The sequence below is a fragment of the Rhea pennata genome, chromosome 4, assembly GCF_028389875.1.
Source record: "Rhea pennata isolate bPtePen1 chromosome 4, bPtePen1.pri, whole genome shotgun sequence".
Classification (NCBI taxonomy): Eukaryota; Metazoa; Chordata; class Aves; order Rheiformes; family Rheidae; genus Rhea; species Rhea pennata.
The window spans coordinates 27,355,129-27,381,209 of NC_084666.1; the positions used below are offsets into that span (position 1 = coordinate 27,355,129).

The 26,081-nt window shown below is 39.6% G+C and overlaps 1 protein-coding gene across 1 annotated transcript in view; it reads right to left on the reverse strand.

The window, feature by feature from the left end:
• Nucleotides 1–10,217, reverse strand: part of GABRG1 (gamma-aminobutyric acid type A receptor subunit gamma1) — a 47,277-nt gene extending 37,060 nt beyond the window's left edge. The window contains exon 1 of the mRNA XM_062574518.1: nt 10,120–10,217. Coding sequence (XP_062430502.1) covers nt 10,120–10,217 — 98 coding nt within the window. The remainder of the gene's footprint in view (nt 1–10,119) is intronic.
• Nucleotides 10,218–26,081: the final 15,864 nt, after the last annotated feature.

The following is a 26,081-nucleotide window of genomic DNA, read 5'->3' on the forward strand; positions in this document are numbered from 1 at the left end:
AACATTAACAGAATTTCTCCCCTAACAGCCTCTGTTGTGACTACTATATAAAAGATATCTCACCTCTGCTCATCTAACTCCATTCAAATTTTAAGAAAACAAACATTACTTTCCTACATTATAACTAAACGTTCACAGTCGAGAGACAAAGTTGTGTTTCAATAATGTACCTGGTCTATCTGTATGTATACTTTTTATCAAGACGGAACAAACACAGAAAGGAAAACAATTACATCCGTTTATGGCCTACTTTTTAATTGGGTAAACAGAAATATGCAGCTTACAGACTATTTATTATTTAGTTATACTAAGCCATTAGGAAAATGGCAATAGGTTGATTGTGTCAGTGGATTCACTCACGTGAGCATTGAAAGGTCAAAGAATGCCTGGAGTTTTCTCTCCATTTGAATCAAATGAGTGTGGACTTAAATATTTCTCCAGTGCTAAAGTTTGCAATCTGTATTACTCATCTGGCATATTTTAGGGAACTGCTATGGGCTCCAAGTCAAGCAAAGGGCATCAGACTGACAGCAGTAACTCTACAGTCACACGACACATCTTCACAAATGGAGACTAGCTAGCAACTACTACATAGCACACACCATTCACATAGATCAGCTTCAATGTTAGCATAAGCCCAGGTATTCCAGGAAAAGAAACGAAATAAAATTACTAGCCTTATACCAATTAACAAAATGTTATTGTTATATTATTAGAAAGAGATTTTCAAGAGCTTTTAAATTACACAGACTTACACAGCCCTCAGGACTAAGGGTGGAATTTTTCAGTAAATTTCTTACAAGAACGCACACCACAAGGGAGTTAGTTCCGTACGGAGACAACATTTTGCCTTCATGAGAAGAGGATAGAAGACGTCAGGAAATGAGAGAGAAGGAATATAGGAATGCTTAATTTTTGTTCTGGTCCTTTGTGCAAACGCACTAAAACAGCCTGGATGCATAACACATTGCATCACTTTTCAAATAAGACTACTAAGTCTCCCTGAAACTCAGGGCTAGCACGGCTGTGGAGACTGATCAGGCTGGGTTTGGTACACCTGCTTAATTTGGGAGCCTAACAGGGAACTTGGAGCCCTTCCAAAGGAAACCAGGACCTTCATACTTAGCTTGCTGCAAACAAGTCGCAACAGTCTCTTAGAGCTGAATGTAACACGCAACCTAAACATGAGGTTCACCGTCACTTTCCCCTGGAACAGTTGGAAAGGTGCTTCCTTTCTTTTAGTTGGAAATGCTCTGTATAACAGTTAATATCTCTACACGACTACACAGACATTATAGAAATGTCAGGCACTAAATATTTAATATTTCCCATTTAGCTGGATTCCACTAATGGAAGCACTAAAAGAAGCAGGAAGTGAAGTTTTGCAAATGCACACTCTTTCCCTCAAAGTTACCTACTGCTCTCTCGTTCATGTTTTGTTACTACGCCGCCTTTTTTTTTTTTTTGGCCCCGTTGTAATTATATAGCCTAATTACTATAGAAGTTAGCTGAAGGTTGCTGAGAATGCAGAGGCTGCCCCAGCCCTCCCCAGGGGAGGAGGTTCACATAATGAGGAGCAAAACTAAACGTATAAATAAACCGCTAAGAAAAGAGACACGACCACAACAAAATCGGCCTCTTCTTCCTCCCCTTTTAGGCCTCCCCGCTGCAAGCAGCAGAAAATGCACGGGAACTACCAGAGCGCGGTACAGAGCCGGGGCACCTGAATCTCAGGATCAGCACGATTATTTGCAGAGAATTTGAAGTGACAACTGTGTCCCCTTTCGATGTCCCTTTCGCATCAGTATTAAGAGCTGTCTAGATCTAGCCAGCAACGAAAACGACAGGGGGTCATGCGAAAGGCCCATGGCCACCCCAAGCCCAAGGAGGCACAACCATGCTGCCTCCACCTGGTCCCTTGCATATTCTGCCAGTTTAAACAGCTCCTCACCAATTTATCTGCAGTAGATTCACGGGATAATTCATGTTGGAAGGGACTCGAGTACAACCTCCTGCTCAAGCAGGGACAGCTGTGAGATCAGACCCAGTCGCTGCTTTTCCAGTCGGGTCTTGAGAACATCCAAGGATGGAGCCTGCACAACCTCTCTGGGTATCCTGCTTCACTGCTTGATTATCCTCCTGGTAAAAACATTTTTACTGATCACCCCTTTCCAAATTCATGATATTTTGATGACTTTTTTTTCTCTATAATGCTCCTCTCAATTTCTCTCTCTTCCACTATTTAGTGTATTTAAATATATCTGAAATTAAAAAAAAAAAAAAAAAAAAGCATGTTCCAGATTTTCACTTCTTGTCCTGTTTGATGGGAAACCTCTGGTTTTCCAGCTTTAAAACTCTGAGTTGCAGAGAGGCACACAGCTTTCTGTAAGCTGTTAATGTCTCTTCTATTAATGATGCAGTACCAGGGAGGTTGTGGTGGACATAGGGGAGAGGGAAAAATTTCATCCTACATCTTTTCCAGTCACTACTAAATAAATTCAGTAAAGGCAGTGTGTGGGGGGGGTTGTTTTGTTTTGTTTTTGTTTTTAGAAACCACATTTATTTTAAGCATCTGACAAGGAACTAGGCTTAAAATGTGTTTTTCCTACTACTAACAAGAAACTACTTAATTTTACCTAGAAAATATTATATGCCAAAAACAGTGACAGCTCTTAAAAAAAGAAATACAGAGACATTACATTAATTTAGAGGAAGTATCTAAACACATACCAGCACACTTGGTTAACAAGACCTTGTGACGCACTAATCCCTCAGTTAAACCAGCAAAGGAATCAATACAAATTGGAAATCAATAAAAGCAAATTTGAAGGAACTGGAATATTGTACTCTCACTGTGGAAGAGGCTATTCTCAGTTCTTTTTATCCTATCTTACTAGCTTTTTCAAATATGAATGACTGTGGTTAACCCATCCTGGTACCCAAACTATCATCTTAACTCTTTTTTAAAACATGCACAAGACCACTGAGCATTTAATAAAAACTATTATGTCTTTGCAATGCTACTGGCACCTGGTTCTGCAATTTTTATTCGTAAGTCATGGCAGGTAACATTCAGTTACATAATCAAGACAGAAATGATGCTAGTTGGAAGAAGGATGTGAGTAGACTATATAGAAAACTTTCTACCTGCCTTCCAACGACGCATTTGTCAACTTGAATTCTTAATCCAAAGGTTTTGGTGGGATTAATAACGACAGGAAATGGTGAAGCAAGTGTATGAGGTAGAGCAACTTACTCACCAAACACAGAGCACCTAGACAAGAATGCAACAGGACAAGAATGCAAACAGACAGTGGATATACATTCATTTCTATGAATCCAGGGCTGATTTTTGTCATTCTAAATAGGTTTGAACCACTCTGCTTCAAAGACAGAAATGCCATTATAATTGCATAGTCTGTCAGTAGGATCAGTTGATACAGTGTTACCAGGATCTAACTGAGGTTGCTAGCCTATATGCTTTAAAGAAACTTTCAGTTTGGAAAACAAAATGGTCCCAAATTGTTCATGTTTAACCTGAGTCTCTGATCCCCTCATGTCACTTTGCAAAGTCCAGCTTTTTCCCTGGCGTTTTGGAACAGGACAGAAGGAAAGACAGAAGACAACATTGTATGTCCTGACTTGAAATTCAATTTGCTAAGTTCAGGTCTGCATTTCAAATGTTCAGCAGAGGCAGTAACTTGGGCTGAGCACCTCTGTACTTCTTTGCAGTTGAAATAAATCTTGCAAACCTATGAAGATTAACGCCAACTAACTCCACCCTCACTTTCTTTAATATTAGTACTCTTCCCTCTCACAACCACAAAAAAGGCAAACTTACTTCAAAAGAGAATTCTTTTTCTTTCCAAGTTCATCTGAAAGTTATTTCACTATACACAGGACATAATGCTTGATTCTCTCTCCATTTTCTGTAAGATATGATTTGTTTCAACAAAATTCACTCTGTAGGTCTTTTTCAGAATGTCTGGAGAGAGAATGATTCAGAGCAAAAATACGATACTGAACATTAAAAAATCTCTATTTCATGGCACAATGCTATTATTTGCAGACGTTAATCCTAATTTCAATGATTTTACAAGTAAGAAAGAGAGACTTCATTTCTTAACATGCTTGCTGTTATAAGGCCTCAGTTAACCTCAAAGTCAACAGTAACTCCATGCACACAGTTAACAGTAATTAGGTAGAAAGTGCCCTAATTATGCTCTCTGTCCTTCAACTAATTAGAGACATTACCATGACTAATAAATCCCTGAGCCCAAGTGACTAATGACTGAGTAAGTCCTTTCAACATCAGACAACATGTTCATCTTCAGAGATTAATATCATAGGTCTTTGTTCTACTTTAAATATGAGAAAAAACAGTCAGATGAGCTTTAAGTTGCAATTAACATCTGCCAGGTTTGTAATGAAGTGAAAAAAAATGATATAGTGGGAGTGCGCCTAGTGCCTTTTGCAGCATGAGTTATCATTAAATATTGCATGCGGAAGTCCACATACAGTATAAACAGGAGTATTTCAACAGAAACAAGAATCAGTTTAGTCGCCCACCCTCAGGCTCCTATTTCCACCCAGAGCTGAAAGTGGTGGGGACATGATCTCTACAAGAATAAGGTTCGCAGGAGAAAGTGAAAACAATAAAAGACTCCACAATCAATAACGGCACTTTCCTGCTTCTTACACCTAAGGTCCCAGCAGCTCACACGCTTTTGCCACATGATACACAAGCAGCTAATGAAACACGAAGCATGCCCTAGGACAGCAGTTAGTCACTGCCCAGGCTTCCCAGCATATTACATTTAGGGAGCATAATACAATTTAACTTCTCTTTTCTAGTACCCTTTTTTTTTAAGCACTAGTTTCTCAAATTTTCGACAAAGTGACAACGTTTCCCAAATAATAAACATGGAAGAGTATTTTGTTAGCAATGATACAACTTGAAAAGTTTTTTTCAAATGCTACATGTAGCGAGATGAGCTTCGTAACTCAGTCCAGATAATATTTTCAGGAAAGCAACAGCTTGCAATTAGTCAGGCACCCAACTAGACATTACCTTATTCCAGAACACTGAATATGATATGTTGTTACAGCATTTTAAAAGCGTATTTTGTGGCCTGCCTGTGTTCAGCTGTCAGATGACCTCGCCAAATTGCACACATTAAAGAAAGATAAAAAGCACTGCTGAAAAAAATCAAAATACGGGCACTAACACCCCAACATCCAGCATTAGTTATTTTTACAGAAGCTGGTGATGATTGTAATTAGGAAACTAAAAAGAAAGTTCTTAGACATGTGTCATGTGAATAACCAGGCAAAGGACTAAGTATAGATGAAACTCTGAGCTCTAGAAGGATGGCAAGCTTAGGCAGTGCCTAAGACGGAAAGAAATTTCTGCCATTACATAAAGAGCAAAATGTGACTTAAGCATGGTAGGACTGAGCAGTTATTCTTATGTTACCTACTTAAAACACATATTTAAATATTTTATTGGACCACCTAAAAGTAAAATGAAGACCCCAGACAGACTTGCAGTATCCTTCAGGATTTGACAGATTGGGAGTCCTAAATATACACAAATATTACTTCTTCTCAGAAACAGCAACAGCAGCAGGTCCACGTAGTCATGGATACAAAATGAAACTTTTCTCCAAAGATTTTTTGAAGGCTTTCTTCCACTACTAACTATCAATACTGAATGTTTTAGACATTTCTCAAGATTCATCTTCCAAACTTGATGGCTGATTTCACACTTATTTTCTTTTAACATCAGTTCTATGGAATTTCTAAAGTAGTGAACTCTCTTTTGCTTTTCATTATCAGCTTCTTCACTGGTAAATTTTATTCACCACAGAAAGGAATTCTGTTATTAGAATGAGTCTAGTGATATTCTATGTTGCTTTTATCATAATCTCCCACTACTCTGTTTACAGTGCTGAGAAGACCCAGGTCAAGTGTCTCCATTCTGCTTAGTTCAGAATGAGATTTAATGGACAAACTCATGCTAAAAAACAGTCGGTTGAGTCCACCTTTTGCCTTCAATATTTTATCAGGTATTTGCTGGCCCTCAATCTATAGGAAATTGTTTTCAGTTTAAAACTCACCTTTAAACACAGCTACTGAAAATAGGTCTCTACAAAGTGTCACTTGTCCTCTCAGATCATGTGGTATATACAGTCGCTGACCCTATATTCCTTCATCTTCATCCTTCCTAAACTGGTTAAACACTTGTAAAAAAATCAAAAGATTTTTCCCCCACCTCCTTTTTATCTCTGGTGCTTTTATTAATCTATTTCCCCCTCTATCTGCCTTAACAGAGTCTTTAGCATGCTCTTCGATGTGCCAATATGCATCTCTCTGCCCACTGAAGTATCTACGCTTTTTTTTAATCCTCTAAACCCTTTTTTTTCCTGAATATAACTACCACGTTCCCTTAGGCTGTCTCTTTTTTGGACATACATATTATTTTATCCTCTTCTCATTCTCCTACTTTAATCTCTTATTTCTCTGGCTATTCATAATTGCCTGCCCTATTTCCCCTTTCCCCTCTCCTTCCTCAGTTTGTACTGAGGGGATGAATCCAGACCTTAAGTCATCAGCAAAATTATCACGGAAGAATGCAAAAAAATCCAGAGACATCCTTACTATATAGAAAGAAACATGAGATTTTTAGGATAAGATGCATTAAAAAGTTCATTTAGTATTAAGTAAGCAAAGCATTGTTTAAAAAACGAGCAATCATAGCCCTAGCAGAACAAAAGGAGGTCTCTCAACTATTCATTCTCTGTAATGAGAAGTGTTGCCTACATATTTTAGTGTTTAGACTATCAGACTTGTGGTATCTTAACGCATATCACAAGTGTCAGGTGATCAAGCTCTTTTGAGTCATTACAGCTCTGAAGTATCTAAAAGATATGAAACATTTTCTCCCCTACACACAGTAAGTTCAGTACAATTAATTTCAGTCACAGCAAGACCGTCACCTGAACGCATTATCACATTGCTTATAAAATGATCTTCAGTACATCTGTGATACTGTAACAAATACTAATCTGAACAGAAGTTACTGAACACAAACAGACTTAACTCCAAGCACTTAACAAAGGCACAACCTGACTGCAACAAACAGTTACAGAAATGTGAATTTTTGAACTTAGAATAACAGGTATTATTAAAGCTAAAATATATCACAGAAGAAGAATTTTGTTCTGAGATCAACACAAATTGCTCTCCTCCCATGTCAACGTTCAGGTGATAAGATATATTATTTGAAATGACACCAGATCAAATTTGTTCCTATTAATTCAAATGTCTTGAAAGATCTCACGAAAATTATCATTCAGACCCAAAGCACTGCAGCTATTATCAGTTCCCACCAGTCCTCTCATATAATACACAATTTCTCTCTGTTCAGAACTGCTCAATTCTCAAACATATTCAGCTTCCTTAATAGAATGATCTCCCCTTGACCACCTTAATAAAAATAGCTCTTTGCTACCACATGTGGTCACAAAAATCTTTATTTCCAGTTTTGTTGATCTTCTAGGGACCTGTTTCTGCACCCACCTCTTCTATATTATGAAATAGGGTGCAAGAACCCTGCACGAACAAGACAGCAAACCATACTGGAAAAAAGTTAGCGCCTACCTTTTTCACAGACTCATATACTTTACAAGGGACCTTGGAAATTCAGCTTCTACTCAAAGAAGAGCCAATACTGAAGTCAGACCAAGGTGCTTAGAGCTTAGAGCTTAGTCCAGTTGAGCCTTAATAACCTCCAAAGACAAAGAACCCACAAGCATACTAGACAACTGGCTGCACAGCTTAATTACCAACACAATGATTTTTTTTTTCCTTAAACTCAGCTGACATTCCCTTTGTTTCCATTCATGACCATTCTCTTATGCTTCCACCTTGTACCTCAGTAAAGAGCCTGGCCCTGTCTTCTCCATCACTTCCCCATGCAGTTGGGTCCCCCCCAAAGTCATCCTTCGCCAGCCTGGACAAGTCCAGCTCCTTCAGCCAGTCCTCTAAGCAATGTTTCAGGCCCACTCATCTTGGTGACCCTCCACTGAGCTCACTGCAGTGGACCCAAAACTCGATGCAGTATTCCAGATGAGGTCTCATGAGGGCTGAGCAGAGGGGGGTAAATCACTTTCCTTGGCCTACTGGCTGTGCTTCTGTTGATGCAGCCCAGGAGGCTGTTGGCCCTCTTCAGCACCAGGGCACACATTTGGCCCGTTCTCAGCTTGCTGCCCACCCTAAACAACAGGTCCTTTTCAGCAGAGCTGCTCATCAGCCAGCCTGTTCCCGACTTGTACAGTTGCAGGGGTTCCTCCTTCCCAGGTGCAGGACTTTACATTCATCCTGGTTGAATTTCATAATGTTCCCAGACTGTCTAGATCCCTCTGAGCCCTGCCCTCAAGCATATCAGCTTGGTAAAAACAGTCTTTCAGCAGGGGAAAAAAAATGCCTTCAGCAAAGGCTATGTTAATATCATTATTCTTGATGCTACATGCATCTCTTGTTCCATCCCAGACAGCAGAGGAAATAGGACACATTTCTCACTTCAACTCTTCACTCGCATCAATTATTCCATGTTCTGATTACAGACTTGCAGAATGTTGTGTGTGTTTTGTTTTGACTAACAAAAACTGTGCAGCTTATTGATCATAATACCCACATTTGAAGTGCATGTAGATCTCTTCCTTTGTTCAGATGAAAATCATTACTACAGTATCTTAAAGCAGTCCTTTGCCTAGAAAAGTATTTGAAAGTACTCATTATCTTCGGCAAGTAGGACCTTTCTTTTTTCTAGTACAAACATTTCTAATGTTATTTGAAAAAATCAGTAGAGGCCCTTATGCCAACTATATTTTAATCTTAAAGATCAAGAGAATTTTGCAACTGTGAATTCTTTCGAAAAACAAACATTGATTTTCCTCCACAAAGGAGGAACATTTCCTTTCTAAGGAAAGCTTTCGAGCTATTACATGCAACAGAAAACAAAATTTATCAGGAACATAAAGCAGACATTAAAACGAAGTATTTCTAACCTACATTGCTTTGACTGAAACTGAAATGTTTCTCCACTCAGATTCCTTTTAGAGACTTATTTCAGATGGATTTGAATGAAACTTACCAATATAGATTGGCAAGTCTCCTAACAGTTTAGCTTCCTTCTGAAGCTCTCATCAGCCACACAGAAATAACACCACTTTCTGAAATCTTACTTTGGTTTGGGGATTTGGCCAGACCTTGCAATCAAGTAATTAAAATGTGACATTCTACTGCTGTTCTAGACCAAACCAGTCCAGACCAAACAGAGAGGAATAAATGGAGATTCAGAGAACAGAAGATAAAAGTGTCACCATACTAATTATAGAGTCTAAGTAGCTATAACTGAAAAGTGACAAACAGTATTAAATAAGGGATAAAACATCCCAAAGCTATATCCCAAAACTACTAAAGACATGACAATGAAGAGACATCACCGCTTTGGGTATCTGAAACATGCTACTATCTACAACACTATCAGATCTCCTGGAAGTTTCAGACTAAGATCATCACACGAAGACGTACACACATGAATTCATGTGACACATGTCAGTGCCCAGCTCAAGAGACTGCAGATTTGTATCTACACTTGACTGATGAATGGTTAATTATCTTTGAGTTCAGAGTGACCTGATATACTGCTGATGGGGTTCAAGTGCCTTGAATCAAAAAACACTTTCCTGAGTAGAACTATACCTAAAATAAACCTCACATAAAAAAATACAGAAATCCACAACCTCAATAAAAAAATAGTTACCCTAATTAAATGCCACCTCAGAATCACTACAATACTCAAACTGAAAAATTGACTTAGTTAGATTTCAACATTAAAATGTCATCAGGACCTCAAGAAATACAGGAAATGAACTCTCTTTTATGGGTGCTTTCAGTTATTTAAGTCACTGGTATTCCAATATACTTGTGTAAATTTTTGTATTAACACAAACCATTGCATCTTTCCTGCAACATCTCCAGATAACTAGGAATCCACTACAGCCCTTAGAAAAAAGCACTTTTCCCAAAATATTTCCAGATTCAGGTACTCACCTGAGCAGGTTAAGATTCCTCTCCCACAGGAAGCAAAGAATAGGTATAGACCAAAACGTAGCAACAGAACCTAAAACTTTCACTGCACCGTGCACCATTGCACAATTACAGCATATAGGTGAATTCATCTCAAAACCACCCAAAAAACCCACAGCTACAATAACTAGACAATGACAACCTGTCCCCAAGAGAAGTACGGTGAACAGATTCTAGTGAAATTGTAGCGTAATTGCTACCAGACAATCATGAACTAATCCAAAAGTCAATGACATTAACGAATAATTTTAGGAAGAGGCAAATGTATTCTGTAAGGGTTAATGATGACACCTAAACCTTGTAATAAAAATCTCTGTGAGCAAAATTCTCTCTTCTTCAACATAATTTATTGTGTAGCAAATATAACATGCATCTTCTACAACGTAAGTATCTTTCTACAGAAGTACCTATACCAGAAGTATCTTTTTCCACCTCTTGTCAGAGGATGAATGACATTTGTGGCAGAGTTGTCTCCTGTTGGATGTAACCTGCAGGCCATCGGTGGGATGGCCATTAATTGAAAAAGCAAGATCCTGAGATACAGGTCCATAGCTTACTTGAAGGAGCTCTGGAAACAATCCTGTATATATTCTTATGCTGGTGAGATCAAGTATCTTTCTCCCACAAGGAAAATATTGGTGGTATTCTCTTTTTAAAAATATCTACATAATTTATTCTGTCATGTAAACGTGATACTGAACAACAAAGGAAAAAAAAGTCCTGATTTATAATGACAGAGTTAGCAATCTAAATTAATACTTAATACTGCAACTTTTCCTAATACAAATTTCACTCAGCTGAATTTTATTCTGAAAGATAAATTGGACTATAATATTAAATTAATAATAAGAAGACGACTTAATCCTGCATGATACACTGCCTTAAATAAGAACAGAACTACATTATGTCAAAGGAATAACAATCAGTTATTTTTTAGACCTCAAATGATTTAATTCAATGGCTATGGGTCTCCTGTTATCTATTTATCAGTATGTTTATCTGTCTTCCTGAAAACCAGAAAAATTAAAAAAAAATATATAGATTTAGGAACAAAAAAGGTCATTCACACCTTACTAGAGATCAGGAATGCAGTGACGCTAAATTTGAGGAGCAAGGCAGAAAGCAAAAAGAACATGAGGAACACGAGAGCTAATCCTGGAATATATTATCTGTGCACTATTAAGCAAGAGTAGGAAAGTAATATGCTGAGCGTATATGCCATTAGTGAGGCTAATATTTGTATAATCTGTCTATTTTTTGAGGTCTGACTTCAAAGAGGGTTGAAAAATTCGAAAAGGTTTAGAAAATGACTAAACAAATAATTCAGTATTTGCTGAAGAAATTTAAGTAGCTCAGTTTACTTACCCAAGAGAAAAATGTAAGCTGTGATCAAGTTGCCTCTTAAACTACACGTATCAAGGAAATATTTCTAACAGTAGATGGTATGACAGTATACGGTAAATCCAATTCAATGGAAAATTCTAGTCTGCATGGAATATCTTAGATTGTGACACACTTGTATAAAGCTTCATTTTGGACAAGAACATCCATTCTGCAACAACTGCTAGGCACATAACTGAGTAGCAGCTTCTCTTTTTTGGGTTTTGGGAAGAGGTTTCTCTGAGCGAGGAGCTAATCTACAATATATCATGAAACGACTAGACTGGAAAGAGAAAGACTTTCCGACTGAAACGTTGATTTCTTTAAGAATTTTCAGGATTAATTTGAGGTGCTCTGAGTTTTATTCCAGGAAAAACTCGGTGGATGCAAACCAGACTAGGAAGAGCTTTGATGACTGGTTTCCCTATTGAAGACCAACTGACTACAGCAGTTTGATGTCTATCTGCCAAGGTGGTACTGGGAAAGATTTTGGCTTTTTCCACTAGGAAAGATGCTTCCAGTGGCTGGAAGCAAAAACTCAGGCTAGAAATAAGGCAAAATAGTTAACTGTAGAAGCAGCTTTGAACTCCTCCTCGGCACATCTTTACGGAGGTGCTTACAACAGCTACACTGAATGCACCCTAAGTCTTGCAGCTTTATTTATTTTCATGTCAGACTGGATTATCACAGCAAATACTACAGACTTGAAAATCTACAGGTGAAGGCATATTTTAGAAAGTATTTCCTTTCATCTTTGCCATATCACTGATATTACCCTCTCTTTCAAAACAAGATCCCTTCTGGTCAACTCCTGATGACATTTCTAGGCTCTTCAGTCCTCTGTACTACTGCAGTGCTGGCACATCGCTTACTCATTTAGGTTTAAATTATATAGAATCGGGACTCTGCAAAGGCCAGTAGGCCGCTGGACTCACGACACTATTTTCAGACTTGTTAGAAGTATTTGTGTGTAAAACTGCAGAATCAAGACTTCAGTGTCATCTCCAGGTTAGTTCAATTGCATTTGAATTTCTCCTCCTTACAAACTGTTACCGTTAACTGGAATTGTTAAGAAACAAAACGTAGAGTTGCTGTCATTCACCATCCTTTGAAAGGTGCCTGTCGGCGCTGCAAACTGCCATTTATAATTATCACTTCTCTCTGTCACTCTTTACCAAGTATTTTAAGATATTACTTTTTTACCTAAGTATACGCTCAGTTTAGTATGCAAGGCAAGAGACAACCATGCAGGTAATTAGAAAAAAATCTGCATACTCCTCTTTCACTGATCTGGCTACAAAAATGGTTCTCTGCTCATCTTGGGAGAACTATTTCTTTGCTCTTCTATGCATTCAACACGTGTGACTTATTATATATAGAAAAGCACAAATTAGTGCAATTCACCTTCCAGGCCACATTGCAGGTGCCAAGGTATCCAATTCTCTCCACTGAAGCAGTCCTGCATCTTAACATGGGAACTAGGTGCTGCGTTATATTCAGACTATCACATATCCTTTACAGCTTCAAACAGAAACTACTGGCCTCTACCCTGGGTAACTTACACTGTAGCCAGACTTGGGTATCCATGACAAAATTTTGATCAAAGTCAGCAAGTGCTTACCTGGACCCTTTTCCATCCAGCCCAGAGAGACTGGAACTGCTAGTAAGGGTGCTCTTTTTAACAAGAGAAACTTTTAACAAACAAAATTTAGAAGTAATTCAAAATGTAGTGTAATTTGCTGAAAGTGCCTTTTCTTTGTTTGCTATAATTTGAAATTTTCCTTTAAATCCATTTTAAGAAAGAGAATGATGTACAAACAATTTAAATACCTCTCAATATTTAACTATGTCTAGCTAAACTGCATACTAACAACATAAAATATTGATAAACTGTTAATAAAATAAGCTTGTTTTAAAACAAAGATTCTTTGCTGCCACATCATGAACAAAGCACATGGGAATGATGATAAAAATGAAAAAACACCACAAATGTTCACATGAAACACTAAATCACTATTATCAAGCATTAAAAACTCATGTTGTTACAACAGGCTTAACTTTGATCCCAGGAATTTATATGAGAAGAAAACATAGGCCGTTTTATGTAAGTATTTTCCTAAGAGAGACTTTGAAATAGAAAGGAAAATACGACTTGACATTTGTATCTGCTGACAGTTACATCTTGATAGAACATTTATAACTGCTTTTTAAAACATTAGACTAAAAGCTGATGGGAACATACTGTAAAATTAAGTTAAGCTTGCAACATATTGTTATGGAGGCTGACCAATATATCATTCAAAGGTAGTATAAATTAAAAGAAATACTACAGAAATACACACTACCTGTGTCTTTAGATTACTGATAAATAATATTAATTATATGGTCAATTGCTGTGGTCTCCCTTTGAAATATCTATTTATTTGAGCTCAGTAATAACGAGTTTGCTGAATATTCCAGTGACTGTTGGGTAACTACTCTTTCCCAGAAGTCTCTTCCAACCCTACTGATTCTAAGAAATAAGTGGAAGCGATCCTCCTTCGGAATACAGACTGGTGAAGTTCCAACCAGTACACAGGGAATTACGGTCTGTTTGTGCTGTGTGAGTGCAGAATTAGGGGAAAACAAGTGTTTCATGGACTTTTATGTAGTTTTCAACAACACTAAGTTCCCTTTGCTGCAAGAAGTTTGGGCTAATATTATGCTACAGCTTTTGGGGCAGTACACTAAAAGGGGTGAACTCTTGGTTGGAGTCGACCTAATTTCCTTATTTAGGTTCAGTTTCACTTTTTACATCCAAACTAACTTTTACTCACACTCCAGACAAAACAGTTTCTGTATAAACAGATACTAGAAGTTGTGCAATTTGCAACCTTTATAAGCATGTGTTATAAGAAGAGTTGGCTCCTATAGGGCATTTTTGGAAAAACAACTAGAATTGGTGCAGTCTGGTCTATTCTTGAAAAGAGCATTACTTCTCTGTGCTTTAATACAAACTTCAAGGGAAAGTTCGTATTCCTGTACTTTGGCTGAAAGTACAGAAAAGAATCCTAAGAGGCAGAAAAATGATGTTTCTCTCCTACTGGTGGCAGGCTGCTAAAGGGCTCTAGAGCTCCAGGGCTCTCTGCAAACATCACTGAGTTGTAATGAATTACACACCAGAGAATCAGGATCTGAAAAACATGTCCATTTGTGGTCACTTAAAAAAAAAAAAAAAAAAAAAAAAGGAAAGAAAGAAAGAGCGAGAGAGAGAGAAAATCTCAACAACCACCATTTTCCCACATAGTCTCAGCAAGCCTGAAAATAATTGATTCAGATATATGGATATTTACACTGAAGGCTCCATTTTATCTGACATGTTCTCAAGCATTAAATAAAAAATGCCTAAAAGTTACCTTTTTCTCTCACTGAAGACTTCTTATCAACTTTTTTATAAATGCTACCATTAATAACATCTATCCACAATAAAGAAATCTATACTTACTCCTGTAATCACAACCATATTTTGACAAATAAAAAAAATACTTCATTTGTAACTTTTTTTTAGTTATTTCTCCTCCATTGTAACTAAGTCTTTGACTGATAAATTAGCATGCATATTCTTTCCTCTGAAAACACTTGATAATTTCTTTCATACCTGAGGTACAATATGCTCATTAAGAAACATTCTGAAGATGCGCAGCTGCATTAGTATAATTTCCATCAAAGCTTTTGAAAAATATTACCATAATATGCCAAGATTTTAAAAGACACAGATTAAGACAAGTATAATCAGTAATGTTTCTAACTGGGATAACGCAGCAACCGTCTGAAGATGAGAAGAGAGATGAGCTGAGATCAACACACTTCACACAGACTGATAAATGATCATTCAGTGTGGGGAGGAAAGGGGATCCTGCATTTGAATGGATTTTTTTTTAATACCTAATGGAATTTTTACCACTTTCCATACTACACATCTGCTATATACTCTTGGAATGGTAATTTAGTTTATTGTTAGAAAGGAAGACACAGTAGGCAACAGCCAGTTCCCCTTTCAACACTGCCTTGTGAATTTTATGAAAGTGTAACCTGTGGAATGATGCATGCTACCCCTGAATTATTAAAAGGGATGAATGTTCAGATTGCTTCCTGTTAAATGTTTATGGATACTAAAAACATGCTTACATGGCAGTACCAAATTGCTTATTCAAGAGCCCTTTGGATCAATTCTGTAACTTCCTTAAAATGCACAGTTTGATCTTTATGGACTTCAGCAGCTCCTTGGCGCTACCCCCGACGCGGGCCCAATCCTGCTCCTGAGGGCAAGAGGCTGGAGCCAGGCTCAGGCTCCCCGGCGGCACACGCAGGACAAGGCAGCGTGGCGAGAAAGTGAAAACCCAACCAGCAGCGCCAAGCAGGTTAGAGCAACTCTTGGCGCCCCGGACCCCCCTGGAGCTCGTCCGCTGGCGGCACCGCAGCCGCCCTTAACCCCGGGTCTTCGCCCCCGGCAGCGGCAGAGCCGGCCGGCACTCGCCAGGCGGCCGAGACGCGCTCGTACCCGAAAGGGAGCGGCGCCAGCAAACGCAGAGCAGCTTGTTGCGCCTCGGGTGCCGCCGCGCCCTGCGCGGAGCCGCCCCCACGCGAGTTGCGCGCGCGCAGGGGAGCGCGCCCGCCGGCGCTGCGCGGCCGCGGCGGCCGAGCGAGCGGCACGAAGTTTGACTTCGCCGGGGCCGGGAGCGCCGCGGCGGCGGCCGGTTTGCGCTGAAGTTGCCCCGCGCGCAGGGCGCCGCCTCGGCCTCCCGCGGCCGCGGCCGGGAGCGCGGCTCGGGCGCCGCGGGGCGCGGGGGTCCCGCCGTACTCACCCGCTGCCCAGGCGCACGGTCAGCAGCAGCAGCAGCAGCCGGGCCCCGCGGCGGCGGCTCCACAGGGGCGCGGGGCCCCCCCACGGGTCCATGGGCGGCAGGTCGCGCTCGCTCTTTTTTTTTTTTTTTTTTCTTTTTCCCCCGAGTTTTCTCCGGCGAAGCTGGGGAATAGCGACCCTGCCAATCCCACCGTCCCCCCGGCACGCGAGAGGCAAAGGGAGGGGAAGGGAAAAATAAATAAATAAATAAATAAAACACCCAAACAGGTAGGAACCCACTCCGCAAGGACCGCGAGACTCGGCCAATAGGCTCATCAGGTTGCTCCATAAATTATCCTAAAAACTGCTGGGCGAATCAACCCCTAGCGGAGGAGGAGCCTCCCTTACTAGAAGGGAAACATGCTTGGGAGAAAGAGTGGCATTTGTGGTTTTTTTTTTTTTTTTTTTTCCCCTCTCTCCAAAGAGGATAATAAAATGGATCTTAAATACATATAGATATATAAATATATATGTTTAAAGCTATTCGTACATACATTAAAACATTTTAAAGCTGCTCAGAAGGCAGCTCGCAATGGGAGAGGAGCCCCTCGGCCCCACCTGCGGAGACCTCAGCGGGAAGGAGAAGCGCCGCGGGCCGCGCTTGCAAAGCCGCGGGGGCTGCGTCCGCGCCCGGCACCGCCACGCAGGCGGCCGGTTTGGGGAGGGCGGCACCAGCCCCTCGCCCTCCTCGTCCCCCTCGGCAGGAGTCACCCCCCCCCCCCCCCCCCCCAGCTCTGCTGGAGAAAGATACTTGCTTTGAGCGCAAGTGCCGCCGCGGGGACGCCGCGCAAGCCTGGCAGCTGCGGGCAGCTCTGCGCGGCCGCGGAGGGCGCCGGCGGCCGGGGGAGGAGCGGGCGGTGCGCGACGCTGCAGTGCATCGCCCGCCCCGCCGGCGCCGCGCTCCGCGGCCGCGCAAGCGAGGAGCGGGCGTGCGCCGGGGCTCGCCACAACATGCAAAAAAATCCCCGCGCATTTCTCCCTGCAGCTTCTTCCTCCCGCCCCCTCGAGAGAGCTGCGGAGAAAAGTAGCCAAAGTAAAACCCCAGGCGGGGGCCGAAGGGCGCCCAAGTCGCGCACCTGCGGCCGGGGCGGCCCCGACGGCGCGGCCGGGCAGCGGCGGGGCTAACGCTGAAGCGGAGGTTATTTCCTCGCGCGGCTTTAGGGTCCGTGGCCGCAGGCTGCCGTCTGCGGGCCCTGGGACACAGCTGAACCTATCTCAAAGCAGGTCCCTGGTGCTGGAGACGGGCCCAGCTGACCTCTCTCTGGGACGTTTCTGGAGTAACCTGCTCCACTAGACTGTCAGTGCGAGGAGCAAGTCATTTTATCATCATCATCATCATCATCCCTTGAGACAAAGCTAAGTGTATTGCAATCTAAATACTCCCCCAGTCTGTGGTTATTTTGATGAAAGATTGTTTTGGGTTCTCTTGCTTCTTTACATGTCATCATTTGATTGTTATTTAATATATACAGCTTACAGCTGCTTTAATGGTTAAAAAAATTCACCACGCTTCGGAGAGCTGCAGTACATTAAGTGAAAATTCAACGACTTGAAAATTAATAGCCAGTCCTAGGGGTACTGGCAGAAGGTAAAGGCACGTATTATTGTATGACCTGAAGTCTCTTTATTGGTGGATTAACACAGCAGGCAATGTTCAAGCGTGATGACAGAGGCATGAGCTCAGAGGAGAGAATATGCATGTGTTATAAAATAAGTACAGAAGCAGCTCTGTTGCAGCAGCTGGTAGCACTGATTCCAAGAGGCAGGTTTGCTGGCCACCTTCAGCAGCAAGCAAACAACCCATCCCCAGGTCTCTTTCTCTCTTGGAAGGTCCCTTTGCCCTGGCAATACCTGCACTCCTTAGGGTCACTATGGATCAGTCTGTCAACTTGACTGCATTTTGCAAAATGTGCAAAGAAGTCATCTTATGCCTTTGCATGCTGATGTTTATGGAACCATTAAGACTCTTGCAATTGCATAAAATTTTATCTTTGTCATTAAAATATATCATATACTTAATGTGACAATTGAGGAAGTTTAACATAAGTTTAGGCAACTTCTTTCTACCTGAGCAGTCTGGAACATCAATTTAAAACACTAACAATTTCACTCCTATGTAGGAGGTCCAGCAGCTTGCTAGCACTGAATAAGGTGGAGGATTACAGCTAAAATAACACATAGCATGAGCAGTGAGAACATAAAATGAATGTAGGTTCCATTTTCATCCGATTTCACGGCTTGGAATGCTAAGTGCATGAAGGCACCATTAAAATAATTGAACATAAAATCAACACCAATGGTATTACTCAAATGATACAAAACCAAAGATCGTATCTTCTATATTTGCCACCAGGACAAGCTGGTTTCGGATAGCACTAAATCTGCTTTTTTCTTGTACTTTAATTTAACCAGCACAAATTCATCTTAGAAGGAAGAAGAAAATATGCTATGAGTAAGTAAAATATTTTATGAAAATTAAGTATAAAAACTTGAACAGCAAACAAAAATAATAATGCAAAAATTCTTAAACTTTATCAGAAAAAGAAATCTGCATGAAAAAAACCCAGTCGTCTCAGTTTTTCTGGAAAACTAGGGAACAAAAGAAGCAGTAAAGGAAAAATGCAAAATGAGAAGATATTGAAGTTGGGGAAGTTAACCCAGATGAGACTCAAAAGAAGGAGATACTGAAGCTGAATAATAAACTAAAGAACAGTGAGTTACCAAAGCCGACTGGTATTCATCAGCTACTTGATATTGGAATAGCTGACCTAAAAACAATATTTAAATTCCCAATAAAATCATCAGAGCTGGAGATAAGGGTCAACAGTGGAATTTCAGGTCTAATAGGCACTGCTTCAGAAAAAAAACAAAATGAACAGTGGTAATGTACAAGTAAAACTGTAGGATTCAGATCATTATTATTAAATAGACACCATCCAGAATGGATTCTGCAAAAGAAAACCAATGTCTCTCTAATCTAACTCCTTCAATCATATTTAATGAATCTGTGAATAGAAGAACAGGGCTGCATAATTTACAATCTTTCAAGAACTTTTTAAGTCTATCGGTTAATTGTTAAAACAGCTCTATAGTTAAAGGGCAAGTAAGACACCGTCTCTTAGAAACTGCTTAAGACTGCTATCAGAATGGTCAACTTTCTGTGTTATAATGGTGAACGGGGATTGTCACAAATCTGCTCTTGGGATGATTTTATTGATTTCTCATTGAAGTAATTGTTTTAGAGTAATTGTTTTAGAGAAAAGAAATAGCAAAATTTACAGATTAAAATTTTAGATGAGATGCCGTAAAAAATAAAGGATATTGATAAATTCATCAGAACTAAGAAAATGAACTGTAAAATAGGAAGTGATGGCATGCTGGCAAATACCGCACAGCCCATTATATTTCCAGAAAAGGAAAGCTAGCTCAAGAGCTGACTTACAGAAAGTACCTATGTATACTTATGTACCTAAGAATGAAATTGCAACCCAACTTTCTGCTCTACTTGACACCAGAAGGTCCGGAGGGTGCATGCCATTTCAGTACATAAAGAGGTTTGAAAATCTAGACCTAATGGGCTGGCATCTTCATTGGCTGTGCTTGAGAGAAGTTGGTGATCCTTATTCCTGCAGTATATGTAAGGAGCAATTACCCTCCCCAAAGCAAAGTCTTTTAGTGCCAGGAGAGGGATGAGAAAAAAAGTACTGTGTTACATTCTCCACACACACACACACACACACACACACACACAAAAAAAAAAAAAAAAAAAAAAAAAAAAAAAAAAAAAAAAAGCTTTATATATATATATAGGTAGATAGATAGATATATGTGTATACACACACACCCAAGGACTGTTGCAGCCATGTCAGAAGGGTAGATTCAAATTTACTTGACTCATTCCTGTTGAAGTTAGTTACATATGCAAATCCTAATTGTGAATGCACAACAAAATTTCCTATGTGTAACCTTAAGTACATCCTCTCAAACTTAGGTAAGCACAAATGCAAGTGCACTGTCACATGCATTGTATTTTGAAACTGTAGCCCATAGATAAAAATAGAACATAGGAAGAGTTAGGTTCTTCTTAATTAAATTCAGAAAAAAGTGGGTTTAAATATGCAATAAAACTTGCCTGTTTTATCCTACCTGAATGTTTACTCTTTAATAAAGTTCAAGGTAGATATTATAAACAGCACGGTAGCCTACTGTTAAAATAGCTATACAAAACATACATATAAAGAAGAAAGAGAATAAATACAAATGTTTTGGCACTGGCCGTTTAGAATGTACCTTTAAAGATGAGAAGGGTGGATCTCCAAAAAAGGGGAATGGAAAGATGCAGAAACATCACTTCAGTGCAGCTTTCGTATTGTGATTAAATGGCAAAATAATTGCGTTCAGCGAAACAGTCAACATCTTAATAGAAAATAAATTATAAAACTCTCACTTCCCATAGCTAAATACCATTTTAATTAAGATTTCATCTCCGATACATTGATTTAACTGCTCACTCACTTATGTTATTCATTAAAATGATTACTAACAGTATGACTTTAGCACCACTTAAAAATTAAATGAGAGAAGTAATCTCAAGTAGAGAATGATGGATGTGGAAAAGAGAAAACTAAACTCATCTTCATATCCAAGGGAGAGGGGAAGGGTTAGAGCATAAGACAATATTCCTTTATATCTGTAAAGGCACACGTTATCCTTCTTCTCCTTTTATGCCATGATGAAATGAAAGACGGAAGTGTAGGCAGATATAGGAAAAGTAGGCTCTCGTGCTTAAGAATATAATTGCAAATCACAAGAATTTCCTTGGCCTATGATTATTGTCTTTCAGTATATTTCAGACTATTTTCAATGAGAGTCAGGAAGTGGAAAGAAAGTACTTTTTCGCTCCATCCTCTTCAGGACATAAATCCCCAACTCTCCCTCTTATTCTGCCTAAGAGCACAAATTATCCTCCACCTCTCCCTCACCTTTCAGGCCATATCACAGAGACTGGAAGCCAGGATCCTGGATTTCTCAGGACCCCATATTTCTCATCTTCCATGATGGGACAGACACCCACCTTCCACGACAACATTCTTTGCTAGGGAACATGGTGACCAACAAAGAAGAGGACTGTGAAGAGGCACTTGCAAGTGTGAGGCACATGAGTGTCAAGGCAAGACAAGGAATCTAACAGAAGACTGGGGCGCCAAGACACCTGTAGCATAGTAGCTGTCTTAGAAAGGTAAGTCCAGCTTGGACTACCTCGGTATGATATGAAGGAGGTGAACAGTGGTTCAGATTCTTCTCTAGTCTATGCTCTATTTCTCCTGGCAAGGAAAAGACATAATCCATCCCAGTGAACCACAGTTGTACAAGCATACAAACAGCGTACCTACACTAGCACTTCAGTTTAGGTGAGGACTGTACTTTCAACATGAATGTCCCAATCATCCCTGCCTACTGCACCTTTCTTGTCATCACAGAGAGGCCTTGGAGTACAGGAAGGTGCTTTCAGCACCTTTTTGTAGGTAACTAAACCAGAAGATGCATGCCAGGAGTGCATCTATTGTACTCTGAGCACTAGTGGATGCTCAGTCTATAGGACAAGATTAGTGCTAGTCTAAAGGAAAACGCCCCCAGAATACACAGGCTGCAGATGTTGGGTCCTCACTACCAACTGTTTCTTTCCGAGGATCTGCTTCTATTGCACCACCTTATTTTCTGGGTGGCGCCAGTGAGGGCGAAGTCACATTGAGCTATTAGAGGACTACGACCCTGGCCTGAATCGTGGCAAATCACCTTGTCAGGATAGGTGCTTTCATAGTAATGATATCAGGTAGCAAAGAGCCTGTTTTTGCTGATTTCTCTTGTCTCCAGACAGGATGGAGGTTCTCTGAAAATGGTAAGGATCAGAATTGTTTCACAGCTTATAGGATGCTCTCAGGAGAATAATATTTGATTATCTGTCTGGTCTTGTTTTGCTAGAGGCTAACGGGGCAGCTGTTTATCTGACTACTGTGAGCACTTAGTGTTCCAGCCAGATCAGGAAGGACAAAAACATGTGAAAATGAAAAATAATGGGGCAGGTAAAAGACTATGGTCTGCACTTTTTCAAGTTTTAAAAAGATTCAGTTAATACGTGGTTCAGCCTTTGCTGAAAGTTAAAGTGGCTTCTCAGTTTACCTTATCCTGACCCATCTTCCTTAGAGTACAAGATTTTTAACCTGTGTACCAGAAGACATAAAAAGGTGAATCTTCTTGGTAAGTCTGGTCTGTCTGTTAATTGAGAAAACATTCTCTCCAGAATGCTGATTTAAACTCTTAGTAGCAGACTCTCATAGCAACTCTAAATGAAGGGTAATATAATTGCTGTCCAAAACATTAGCACACTCCTTGCAATATATTATGTCACTTGCTGAACTTCTCCAATAATTGTTATTAACAGAACTCTAGACCTCTCAATTGTAACAAAAGCTTGAGATATTTAGGAAGCTGCTTTTTGGTGTATTAGATTGCATTTCCCTGTCTATTACAGAAGGAATACATCCCCTGAGGTTGCAATAATTTTTCCCATTTCTTTTATATCTCTACTTTCATTTTAAGACTCTTTTTCCATCTTCCAATTATTGTCATATGTTGTTACTACAGGACATTTCTTTTTAAGTGTGTTTAATTTCCACTTCAAATATATCATGATCATCAGTATCTCCTGTGCTTAACAGTGAAATAAGCAGGGATCTGAGCTTCCAATTATTTTAATATTTATTAACTATTCACTATATAACCAAATAGAACAGTCCTACAATTTAACTTGCTGTAAACTCAACTGTCAGGTGGATAGATTTATTTCTAATGGCAGGAATAGGTCAAAGTCCATAACATAAAACCAATATTACTTCAAATCTTAATTACTGAAAGAAAATAAACACACCTTCCAAAATAGAGTGTCATGGCAGATCCTCATTGGATTGTATAAAGGAAATTGTGTCAATTACCGGTAATCATTTGCTGATAATCTCAAAATGTTAAGCAAGGTTGTGAGAGTGAAGGTGAAGATGAACGAATAAAGACTGTAAGTATGCATGTTATGATTCTGCTTTTTTAATCATTTCATTGTGGCAAAATGCAGATGTCTACTAATCTTTGAAAAGATATATCTCATGGTAAGTTTTCAAAACTACTTCTTTGCATCATTCGTACAAAAGTGCCTTGATTTTGCAGCTAGACAAACTCTTGCCTGTGCTGTTCTCTTTAATCACTGACTTGCATATTTGAGCATCTGCATATGATGAAAATTCATCATTCTAGCATGACAAGAACTTCTTGCTGTGCAGAGATAATTCTAGTGAATGGCGTAGAAATTAACTATTTTTAAATGTGGAAGAATTATCTTTCAGTTTATCGTATGCTCTCAGGCAGGTCATTATCAATTATGATTATCAATATCTATTCACCTTCTTTATTGGAGACTAACAGAACAGCTGTTCAGTTTGTATCACTGATGAGTGTTATTCTCGAGGATGATCTTTCCCTGGGGTAATTCAACCACTCTCTTGCAAATATCTCCTCAAATAATTCCGTTGGCAAGATTGCTGATATTATCTTCTGCTTCAGCTGTACTGCAAATAATACTCTGGGTGTTATAGTCTTTGACTTCTCTAATAGCTATTAAAAGTACTGTATGTTTCTGTGAAGCCTCACCTCAGATACTAAAGCTATATTAGCCATGTAAAACAAATTCTTTGCTTAGTCTGAAAAAAATCATCATCATTCACGTTTAGTCGCTCTCAGACTTTGTCAGCTCCACAGACTGGATCCATAGTAGGCTGAGATCTGCCCCTTGGAGTAATGGTAATACCAGTGGAAGAGACATGTTAATACTATCTCTTGGCCATGAGTCATGCTGCTACGTTAGGCTGAGCAGTAGTCCCTGTCTAAGCCCCAGACAAAGTGAGTCATAGCTGCACAAATTCCAGGAACTGCAGGAGTATACTGCAATTGCAAAATAACTTTTGAATAGCAGTGGTGTGGTTCCCTGACAAACAACTATCACCGAATGTGTCTTTCATGGTGACTGAACACTAGACACTCCTTTTAAAATGTAAAGCCACTTGCTTTCTTGGGATGGTAGAGAAAGCATCCTTACTGAAGCCTTATGTGGCTTTCCTAGCCAGAACCACTTCTTTCTTGTTTGGGCTCAGATCAAGCTGCCTACCCACAAGCATAACTTCAAGATTTGTAACACGAGTGACCCTGCACACCCATGTATCTGTTGAGGACACACGATTTGAACCCTATTTGAACCCTTGATGATTACGAATATGTTGAAAATAAGTCCATAGACTAAATCTCAACAAGAGGTTCTGATAATACAGGGAGAGCAGTGAGACGCCTTCCTAGATGGACCTAACGTAATCTTATTTAAAGTATGCTGCTGTGATTGCATTCTATTCTTGGTTAGAGGCATTTTAAGATAGCACGATATGCTTTTATCCTTTAAGGATGCTCCCTGATAAATGGTCAGATTTTCTTAGGAGAAGTAATCTAGGATAAAAATATATATTTCCCTATACCAAAATAACTTAACTCTTTTATCTATCCACAAGCAAAAAAATAGAAAGTTTTTAATAGTCACCTCTATGTTTTGCTAGAATTTGTATCTGGAAAATAAGGTGATTAAGTCCGAGTTATCACTTATCTTCAGGAAGGTACAACTTGACCTTATTAGTAGCAGTGTCTATAAGATGAAAGACACTACTGAGAATAGACAAAATTATGTCAGTAGCCAAGAGATAAGCTAAAACTAAACTGATTTATTGGGCTAAATTATTTAAGTTACCACATTCCTATATTAAAACATATGCCTTAAGAGTACTGTCTTGCAGTTGTCCTGTCCTCTCAACCGTAACTATGGCATTATGACTGCAATTTTATGATGCCTCTGGGATGAACAGGTCAGAAAAAGAAAAGTAACTTTTACATGCGTAAGCACTTCTCCCACATTTTAAAATATTATGATGGATTTTAATAGTGATTTTCCCATCAGAGCGAGGGAAAAAAATCTCACTGCTGAGCCTCATGCCATTTTCTAAAGATTAGCCGGTTGTACTGCTAGAATTGCTTTTTTTATTTACTTTTGCAGAGGTTTAATTAGGAAAGAAACTGGGAGGGGCAGGAAGAGAGAGAGAGAAGAAACAGTGAGTATGCACTCATGAGAATCCATGCCTCTGGCTACTTTTCTCCTTCTCCAGGAACAACGTATAAAATCATCCAAACAATGACATATACCTATACGTATACAATAACTATAATAACATAGACCATGTTACCTCTCCATGGCTATCTTCTTAGACAGATAAACAAAACCAAATTATTCAGCTCGGAAGCTTCCATTCTTTTGTGTTGATATCATTGGGTCTATGCAACTGGAAGGTGTTTCTAGACTGGGTTTGCAGATGGTTTTCTCTCTCCATCATTAAGTGCCTTTGCTTTCATTGGACTGAATGCTTCATTACTCACTGCAGGATGCCCTTCTTTCTTTTCAGAAACTGCCCCTCTAGTCTCTCTAGATGGGCAGTGGATCACAACTTCCGTTTCCTACAGCAGAGATAGGTACGTACTAGCTAAGTACATAGTCATGGACTCTAAAAGGCAAGAGGAAACTACA